The 10,626-nt window shown below is 35.5% G+C and overlaps 2 protein-coding genes and 1 long non-coding RNA gene across 3 annotated transcripts; 1 reads left to right on the forward strand and 2 right to left on the reverse strand.

Moving 5' to 3' along the window:
- Positions 1 to 1,646: 1,646 nt before the first annotated feature.
- LOC111495537 lies at positions 1,647 to 3,790 on the reverse strand. The gene is made up of 2 exons (XR_002720321.1): positions 3,614 to 3,790; positions 1,647 to 1,890 (listed from the first exon to the last, which is right to left on the reverse strand). It is a non-coding gene; the product is annotated as an uncharacterized LOC111495537 (long non-coding RNA).
- Positions 3,791 to 4,164: 374 nt separating this feature from the next.
- On the reverse strand, positions 4,165 to 5,617 carry LOC111495077 (probable xyloglucan endotransglucosylase/hydrolase protein 6). The gene is made up of 4 exons (XM_023144981.1): positions 5,391 to 5,617; positions 5,176 to 5,276; positions 4,896 to 5,092; positions 4,165 to 4,819 (listed from the first exon to the last, which is right to left on the reverse strand). The coding sequence occupies exons 1-4, from the start codon at positions 5,572 to 5,574 to the stop codon at positions 4,426 to 4,428; spliced, it is 876 nt and encodes a 291-aa protein (XP_023000749.1). The 5' UTR covers positions 5,575 to 5,617; the 3' UTR covers positions 4,165 to 4,425.
- Positions 5,618 to 9,119: 3,502 nt separating this feature from the next.
- Positions 9,120 to 10,498, forward strand: LOC111495160 (probable xyloglucan endotransglucosylase/hydrolase protein 7). Its single transcript, XM_023145102.1, has 4 exons — positions 9,120 to 9,320; positions 9,476 to 9,576; positions 9,660 to 9,856; positions 9,931 to 10,498. Exons 1-4 carry the CDS (start codon positions 9,140 to 9,142, stop codon positions 10,319 to 10,321), a joined length of 870 nt encoding a protein of 289 aa, XP_023000870.1. The 5' UTR covers positions 9,120 to 9,139; the 3' UTR covers positions 10,322 to 10,498.
- The last annotated feature ends 128 nt before the right edge of the window (positions 10,499 to 10,626 follow it).

Below are 10,626 nucleotides of genomic sequence, written 5' to 3' on the forward strand. Positions count from 1 at the left end.
ATCTTCTGATATATATATATATATACACACATATAACCCAGGGGTTTTGAGAGGCTTAAAAGAAAAGTAAGACTATAATCCATAGGATTGGTGGATATAAAAATATAACCTTTCTTTCTTCCATCAATTATTGCTTCACTAAAATTCTGAGTATCTTCTAGTTGTTTTCTAAAGATAGAACACATAACAATCCCTTTGATATTAAAAGAAACAAAAAGAAACATTTTCTTTTGGCAAAGCACTAATAACGTCCCCAATTGATCATAAAATTCACAAGCAAATAAAAAAAAGAAACCAAATGAAAAGTGAAAATGGTGGAGAAATGCGATGGAAATGGCATTCATTGATAGAACCCACTGATGTGCAGTTGCTTTTGGTATAAGCACAAAACAAATAAATAAATAAAGGGCACTGAGTTTGCTTTTGGGTTCACAAATTGTTTGGAAATGGAAAGACGTAACAATTGCACTCAATTCCAGCTCGGAAAGTTACCAACTTGACACTTCAAAATATAAAACCAAAGCCCTGACTCGGACACCAAAACACAACTTCCATTGCAGCCTTAATTATAACAACACAACCTCATCACACCCTTTGTTTAATGTCGGCATTACATCTGCAACTAATCTTTCTTTTTTGTCTTTCTTTTGCTTATCCTCTCATTATTACTCCTCCACTTTAGTGCTAAATTTTAGGAGTAAATTTAAATATGAGTTGCTTTTAATCTAGTCGGCGACTAGATAATGTTATTGGCTGAATAACTTTTGGAAAAGACCATATGCTAGTGACTTTCATCAAACTGCCATAAAGTTTTGCAACCAAAAGCAAAAGATTTCAATAATTTTAAATGTGTAAAGTTTTCATTACATCTTCTCTCCCAATGGAACGTGACTCACCTACTTGCTAAGGAAGTGAAATGGATAATAACTTTTTTACATCAGTGCACAGATTCTCCAACTATTTTGGTAACTTGGATAACAAAAAGGAAATTTTGAGCCAACTAAAGACAAAATGTGCTATAGAGCTCTATAATGCTAAAAACGTGTTTGTGCAGTTGTGTTGGTGTTATGAACGGAGGGTCGTCATGCTCAACTAACCTAACGTAGAGGCACATTTCACTTGTTTAGTTGATATAAGATTCTATTAGCAATTTCCAACCATTATTATAATGAATCACAGGAAAAGTCTAATTAATCTAACTAACCATATGTAACGGCTGAAGCCCACTGTTAGTAAATATTGTCCTCTTTGGACTTTTCCTTTTAGGCTTTAAAACGCAGTCTACTAAGGAAAAGTTTCTACACTCTTTTAAAAGATATTTCATTCTCCTCCCAACCAAGGTGGGATATCACACAATACCTCTATAAGAACTAAAGATTATGGTTGCCTTCTAAGTTTTTCTAGATTTGTCAACTCAAAAGGTTTATAAATTTTTGTTAAATTATGAAGCTCTAACTAAAATTTCAAGAGTCGATCTCATTCGACATCTCTCGAGCCCAAAGTTGCTATAAGTGGGATCGAAACCTTCTATACTACTTGGGCTTTCCATTCCAAATGCAAAGCTCAATCTAAAGGACCGCAGAAAAATTTGTGCAACCTGACAAAAACGGTGTCTAGCCTACAAAGTGAGCTTAAGGCATTGTAGAACAATGGCAATAAATAGGCATTCATTCCACAGCATAAAAGATTATAATCATACAGCAAGAAAATATTGCTTCAAGAATGATAGAACAAGGATTTGGTTGACCTTTTTCTTGGATTTGGGCTTGCATAATCATATTCATATCCTTGCACCAGGTGATGCATGTCGTCAATACGTTTGTAATCGATCTCTTTTAAGTTCGTCTCTGTGGTAAAGAGTGATTGGGATTAGTTTCAATTTGTAATACCCTGCAGGTGTACCAAAGGAATCTGTCAAAGATGGTGTCCAAGCAGTAGAAAGTTGGTAAAAGAAGAAACTGAAGAGTTTTATATATCTTCATGATTATATTGTACGTGTATGAGTTAGGCATAATACTGTGATCTTTTATATAAATCATAAATTTCAGGGCCTCCTCCAAGTTCCCTTCCTGCAGTACTGATCAACAATAAAAGTGCAAGTCATTGTATCAGGACATAAATGATTGTCTACCATTTCATCCTAGCATTATCCATATTACCAACGGAACAAAATCCTCTGATCTAGATGTCATAAACAATCAAGTCAGATTTGTAACCAAGTTTCTTAAGTTTACAAAAACATCTAGGGAGTCATCCATCAATGCACTCTTACAAAGACCATAAATCAGAGGAGATGGTCTTAATTGACAACGTTCCATTTCCTCGATCAGGTTGTATAACAGCACAAGCCCACCACTAGTAGATATTGTCCTCTTTGGACTTTCCTTTCCGGACTTCCCCTCAAAGTTTTTAAAATGCGTCTGGAGAGAAATTTTCACACCCTTATAAGGAATACTTCATTCCCCTCTCCATGGGATCACAGGTTGGGACTCTCTCAATTTCCCCTCTCTTGCAGAACCCATCAACCAAAATAGTATAACTACATGCATCTGGTAGTATTCAATAGCCTCTCATGTCCTGCAAAACCTCCTCTATATTACCCTCTAGACAAAATTCATAAAGAATTGGATTGTAACAATAAGCATTAAGAGGTCGGTTTTTGGGTCTCAGCATTTGAGTGAAGTCTAAAGCAGACTCAACAGAACCAACTTTACAAAGTTCGCAGGTGTAAATGTTGTATGTTACAACAGTGGGTATCTCACCGCTGCTCATTAATTCCTTTAAGAACAAGAGTGATTGTTCAATGCTGACATCGTGCCTACTTAGTCCTTGGCAAACGAAGTTCATCTTAATTGTGTAGGAATACACATTACGATTTGGGCCAGAAATCTTCAAATCCTCAAACAAACTTCTTACAAAATCTTCTCTGTTTGCTTCCGCCAAGCACTTGAACAAAAAATTGGCTTAATTCTTTCAAAATTGACTATTTGTCCCTCGGTTAAAGGTGTTCCAGAAATGTCTGCGATCGAGTAAATAGCTCAACAAACGAATGGATCGGATCGAGATACCCATTTTCTTGGCTTGAATAAACACATACACAGCATTCTCAAGCATTAAATTGCCAATGAACACCCTTATAAACATGTCAAACACAATCCTTGACTTCTCCACATCATCATTTGAGTCAATAAGAAATGGGAACAATGCAAATAAATCTTGCCCAGCCTCTCTAGTGTAGCAAACAATATCTCTAACAACAGAGTAAACTTCCATCCGCATTCCTACCAAAGCAAATACACGAACCATAGATCTAAATGTATTTAGAGAGTCAAAATACCTAACATTTGAACAGTTTCTTGCGACGTTAATTTCAGGAAAAACTTCAATTTGAGCTACTGGACTTCCATCAGACACATGGTTTTCCACCAACAACACCGATAAGGAAGTATAGCACACTATTATCGAAAAGCTATGGTAGTGAACAACTTGAATGTGGAGCAAAAGCAACTCAGATGAAACATATTTTTACTTTTAGAGGCTAATTTCTAGCGGTCTAAAAACTAAGCGATAAGACAAGCTGGGTAATTCGAAGTTAAAGAGGTTTCTACTTCACCTTAACTGGGAAGTGAAAGACTTGGGCATTGCAGGAGTCAAGGGATTGTGTACATCAAAGGCCTCAATCTCCTGAAGTCGGCTTTCAGAGAGGTCAAGTCTCCGAAGCCGGTGAGCTGCCTCGGGTCGGAGATGTATTTCGCCCAGTCGCTGAATAAACGTCGTCAAAGGAGCACTGTTTCGCGGGCCGGATGTTCGCTTAAGTGTAAAAAGATTAGAGGGGTATTTTAGTCCTTTCCGAATTCTTTTTTTAGCCATTTTATCATGGCTTATATGACTTATTTGTTATGTCGTCTTAGTTCATTTATGTACCTACTTTTACTAGTGTCGCACAAAATCTAAACTTTCTTTGAATATTATAATATTTTACTTATCGATCGACTTGTATGTTGAAAAGTAAGAATGATGTTAGAATTGATAGTTATTTGAATATGTTTTTGGAGCGATAATCTATATATAGGAAGCACATCTTCCGTCCACTATCAAAAATATGAACATGAATTATATTATGAAAATGAAATATTCAATCGAACAAGAAACTAAGAACCCCAATTTCGGAATCGAAATCAAATGATTTAACTTCATGAAATGAAATACATACATAGAGAATAGTATATATTTTGGTGGAGCAGCCCTACATCAGGCTTCATCCAAACAACGACAAAATGTAATCACATTAATTCGCCTTTTTGGTTTTGCATGGCCAGCTTCACATCCTCATATGCAGCACACCAAAGTTTTAAACGTATATGAAATGCAGTAAATACATATGTAATTATATAGATATATATAAATTATTGATTCCACCGCAGATTAGAGATTGTCCGCAGTGCACTCCTTGGGGGTTTGAGGGTAACGAGACTTGTCGGTGCAATAGTCATAGATCATATGGTTGGCTCGGACCCATTGGTAATTCTTGGCTTGTGCAGGGTTTAGTGTCCTGTAGGCTGGGCCTTCCCACCAGTTGTTGGGGTTCGAAGGGCAGTTTGCAGGGCCTGGGACAGGGCATCCCTCGATGTCAAAGTCTTTGTAATAAGCATAGAATGGGGCTTTCTTCCAATCAATCTTCTCCAAACCTCCTCTTGTCGCCCAGTCATCAGCTTCCCATAGCGTCGAATACACTCCCATTGGCTGTTGCTTTGGGTATGGAATTCCTTTGGCTTCGTTGTTCTTGTATACCCTAATGGGGATCTCATCCACAGCAAATCTGTATACAGTGTAAATGGGTATTACATGCATTATCTTCATAAAATCCATTTCATCCATACATTATGCTAACTTACATGATTAGCGAATGAGACCATGAGATTGAATAAGTATGGAAATCAGCTGAAGGGTCGAACCAAAGATTCACTCTTTGCTCTCTATCACCCTTTCCATGAGCATAGATGTTTGTTTGAACCGTGTATGGCTGCCCACTCCTATTTCCCAAGAACTCAAAGTCTAATTCGTCACGTATTGTATCTGTGTCTGAATTCATCTGTAGTGAAACATTATAATCGATTTGATTTCAAAGTTATGTTATATTAAAATTAAGCCACGTGAGGTTCGATTGTAACTTACGTAGAAGGCAGTCACTGTTCCAGCAGAGTCACCTGGGACGAGTTTAATCTTCATGCTAACTTTTCCAAACAAGTATTGACGTTTGGAAGCAAACCCACATCCTTAAAATCCATCAACATTCAGGTGAGATTTTGATTGAAACAAAAATTGAGATTTGGCATCATGGTAAAGGGACATGTATCCCACATATATTGATTGAAAAATAAGCAGTTTACCTGAATTTTGGTCGAGAACAAGTTGAATTCCTCTCCCACCATCGAGTTGCCTGACATGGTTATCCGCCCAGGTCACCCTAAAATCCTCAAGAAAAGTGGCGGGGCGTCCTGAGACAGCGATGGACAATGCAACAACACAGAGGCAAACAACACCAAGGGCATTGAAGCTTCTTCTCAAAGCCATGGCTAAGGATATAGTAATAAAAGAGAGAAGATTTGAGTGTGATATGGGAAAGAAGAAATGAGAGGGTTTTATAGATACGAAAAGGGATATGAATAGGTGAGTGAGATTAATGAGGAATTGAAATGGAAAATGGGCATCGCATCGCAGCCCACAGCTTTGGATACAGCTAATAATTTAGGGCCTACTTCAGAAGCTCTACTGTTTGAAGTGACGTTGTTGGGTGCTTCATCTTTCGTTTGGGTTTGGATACAGTTTCCATGTTTACTCGATCCACTTATAGGAATAGTCAATGAATGTAAGAAATGGAGGGGTTTGAATGCAAGTCTTGGCCGTCAAGAGTCGCTCAAATTGTGTTGCCTACCCACAAAGGTAATCTATCTAAGGAATTTTTCACTGTTCCAATCCATCCCTGTAACACTTTGTCTATTCACCAAAATTTATCTTAAAATAAGTATCCAAGGAATATCTTAAATGTTCTATTTTTAGTTTTTGTGGGTAGAATAGAATGTACTTCTTACTCCTTCAAATTGCTTTCCCTTCTTCCAAGTTTAAATCCCTTGATTGATTAAGATCCAAAAAGTTATAGTAATTATAGTTCATACTTTTCCGTTCATCCTCTATGACATAAACACATTACCCAACTCTCATTTATAAGAACCCTCATTTATAAGAGTGAAGATTACTCTCACAAACCAACACATTAAGAGAGAAGATGCATCTTATTGATATAGATAGAGACTTTTCAATTCTGTTAAATCTTTCTTAGTCATTATATCATTAAGATGTGGTCTCAGTTCTTTTATGTACCATCATTTACTCGACTATTCTAGTATGGTCTTATAAATGAATAAATGGGGAAGAAAGTTAAAATGAAAGAGGGAGACAAATGCAGACGTGTAAACAACCGAATTAAATGGAAAAATAGGGAGAGAAAAGGAACATAGAATTGGAGGAATGTGTAGTTGTGCTTCAGAAATAGCATGGCTGATAGATAAGCTTTCTTTTCCATTCACTGATAACACACCAAATAATTTAAAGGGATCAAAACCCATAGCCCTACATATCATCTTCTCTTCCTTGCCTTTCACATCCATACAACAATCCCACGTGGGTTCCCCACCCCTATAACTCTCCCCATTAAAACCAAACACAACCACCTCCCACCCCCTCTTTTTAGATTCAAACACCCATTCATATCCTCATTCCCTTTAAACTAACCCTAACAAAATTATAAATCTCATATACTTAATAAATAAACTAAACATTGGGTGGGGTTTATGACGAGAAAGAAATGAATTATTTGTAGGGCTTATTGCAAATTGCCTGTTGGGTTCATGCATTTCCACCAAAATTTGCATGAATGATGCGTATTTATGAAACGATGTAGCATTCTCTGGATTTGTTTATCGGTTTAAGCCAAATCCACCGGCTGGTCGCGGCGGAACCTGGCTGATGTTGACTCCGTACCACCTTTTCACTTTCTCTACCCATTTTACGTTATTTCAGTCCGAGCTAGCTAGATTGTATTTAAAAGGAAAAAAAAGAACCAATTTAATCAATTAGATGTCGAGTCTGTTAGGTTGAATGGCTCGATGACCTAACCTAGGGTCACGACCTCATGTATTTATAGATGTGTATAATGAAGATTACATTCTAAATCATAGATTTGTTAACAAACTATGAAATCATAAGTTTGGTAACAAAACTATGAAATCATAGATTTGATAACAAAACTATGAAATCATAGATTTGATAACAAAACTATGAAATGTAACAAACCAGTAAATCACTAGATTATCTTACTATACACAAATATGATCTACTCTACATTTAACAGAGTCATATCAACATCTTGCCTGAAAACTACTGAGAAAAGTGGAGAAAGAAGTTTGTATCTGACATTATTTTTCTAAAACAAAATCCAAACACTAATAATAATAGAAATTTATATGATTGAGTACTTTTTTTAATAATATAAGATCATTCCAAATAAGTACTTTTCATTTCTGAAATAAAATTAAATATTAAGAAAGAAATCTCACCCAAAAAGTGAACAATAAAAAAGGTCTTTTTCTTAATTTTGCATGGTTTAAAAAATATAACAAATAATATGGAACAATTATATGATAATTAGATATCTTTTTTCTTCAAAATTTTGGGTTCTGCTTAATATTATAAATATTTATTAGTTTTTTTTTTTAAATAATTTATAGAAAATTATAAATCAAGAACTACAATTTTTTTAAAAAAATAAAAACAAAAAACAAAATCGCTTCTCTCTTGCCTTTTTCTCCTCTTAAAGTTTTATATCTTCAATAATTTATACTACCATTCAAACATATGACAAAAAATAAAATCTTTATTTATTACATTAGCTCATCGTAATAAATTATAATTTCAAAATTAATAAATTGTGTAATTCCATTATTATGGAAAGTGACATGATAACCTCTCAATGAATTGACTTGACTAGAATATAGTTCAAAATAATTAACTCTTTTTCAATATAATTTTTGCTCAATTTTTTAGTATATTTTATATTTGTATTGAAAAAAATATATATATCAAACACCTTCATGAATAGAATATTTGAATTTATTTCTTTCATCTGAAATGCAATGCATGTTCTAAAAGAACATAATGGAGAGGGATGAACATGGTTTGTTTATGCTTGTGACATCGACTAACTATAATAGATCTAAACCTAATACCTAATGATGCTTAGTTACTATTAAGAGAGGAGGTCAGGACTATGTTATGATTACGATAGGACTCTAGAGGATTACCAATTACTTGTAATTATGATTAAGAGTCATTTACGCCTATTCCACCTATGCGTTCTGGTTTCTATAAGCACGAGGTCCCTCCCTCATATTAAAAATTATGTATGTGTGAAAATACATTAGTGCACTTAGAGTCATTTATGGTCCGCTTACATATGTATCTTAGCTGACAAGTATTGTATCGTCCTCCTATGTTGAGAATAGGGGCTATAGAGAATTAAGGACTACCTCCAACAATGAATGAGTCATTTATGGTAACACACGTAGAAGGTTTACACAACAGTAACGCGGATGGATTGAAACAGAAGAAACGTTTGGATGATACACATTCACTTTCTTTTGACTAACAATTGACCAAGGCCCTGCATCTCAATTCTAATTATATTGGCTCAAGTATTCATCACCTTCTAATTACTATTCCAATAACTAATTTTAGTTGGGGCAGCAGTACTAAACATTCCACGCATCGCAATTGTAAGCTTTTTGGATGTCTTTTGTGAAGAATTATTATTCTTGAAGAGAAAAAGGAATAGAACCCCATGTTCAAGATAAGGCCAAAGAATGCACGAAGAGAAATAAAATTTAAAAAAAAAAAAAAAAAGTTGTGTTGGTGAAGGTAGGGCCTCGTTACGGGTTGTGATTAGCTGTATGGAAAGCTAAGTTGTGAAGGTAGAGATTTCCCATTTCAATTTTTTATTAATCTCTGTGACCCACTTTCTTTTATTACCCCTCTATAAAGCCTCTCCTTTGTTCTATGAAATATCACATTCAAACTCATACCCATGGCTTTGAGAAGTTTCAATGCCATTGCTTTTGCTTGCGTGTGTTATGTTGCATTTTTCATCGTTGCTTCATGTCGGCCGGCCACTTTTCTTGAGGATTTTAGAGTGACCTGGGCGGATAATCATATCAGGCAACTCGATGGTGGGCGGGGAATTCAACTCGTTCTAGACCAAAATTCAGGTGAAATGCTCATATTTATATATTTAGCCACTTAAGTTGTATATGGAAAGCACACATTTTAAGGACATTAAGTTAATTTTAATACAATTCCAAATCGTTGAAAAAGAATTTTTTACATGAATAAGAAGCCTTTTAACTCTAAATTTATGATTTAGGATGTGGGTTTGCTTCAAAACGTCAATACTTATTTGGAAAAGTGAGTATGAAGATCAAACTCGTCCCAGGTGACTCTGCAGGAACAGTGACTGCATTTTACGTAAGTTACAATTAAACATAAGCTAACTTAATTTTTGGATAAAATAATTTTAAATTAAATTTCATCACAATGTTTCATGGTAGATGAACTCAGACACAGATACAATACGTGATGAATTAGACTTTGAGTTCTTGGGAAATAGAACTGGGCAGCCATACACAGTTCAAACAAACATCTACGCTCATGGAAAAGGTGATAGAGAGCAAAGAGTGAACCTATGGTTCGACCCTTCCGCTGATTTCCATACTTATTCAATCTCGTGGTCTCATACGCGAATAATGTAAGTTATGATTAAATATATTGATGATAAATATAGTAATTATTGCATATAATACTTATTTACATTGTATACAGATTTGCTGTGGATGAGATCCCCATAAGAGTGTACAAGAACAACGAAGCCAGAGGAATTCCATACCCAAAGCAACAGCCAATGGGAGTGTATTCGACGCTGTGGGAAGCCGATGACTGGGCGACAAGAGGTGGTTTGGAGAAGATTGATTGGAAGAAAGCTCCATTCTATGCTTATTACAAAGATTTTGACATCGAGGGATGCCCTGTGCCAGGCCCTGCAAACTGCCCTTCAAACCCCAACAATTGGTGGGAAGGCCCAGCATATCGATCACTCACGCCGACGCAAGCTAGAAATTACAGATGGGTTCGTATGAACCATATGATTTATGACTATTGCACCGACAAATCTCGCTACCCCATCACCCCGCCAGAGTGCATTGCTGGAATATGAAATGTTTAAAAAATGCAGAGATGGTCCATAGGAGATACCTAGAGAAAGTAATTATTATTGAACGGAAATTGTCATAGGAAACCCATATGCATAATTTGTCATTGTCATAACTTTTATCATCCTTGTGACCAATAAATATGGTTTATGATATGCTTTCAATAACAAACCAGTTTATTTATTTATGTACTTTTAAAATATATATTTTTAATTAAAACAATTTTATTGACAAATAAGGAATGAGGTTGCAAATACAAAATTTAAACAAACAACAAAACCCATGATACACAAACGGGCCGAAACTCCGA

The sequence above is a fragment of the Cucurbita maxima genome, unplaced genomic scaffold (assembly GCF_002738345.1).
Source record: "Cucurbita maxima cultivar Rimu unplaced genomic scaffold, Cmax_1.0 Cma_Scf00001, whole genome shotgun sequence".
Taxonomy (NCBI): Eukaryota; Viridiplantae; Streptophyta; class Magnoliopsida; order Cucurbitales; family Cucurbitaceae; genus Cucurbita; species Cucurbita maxima.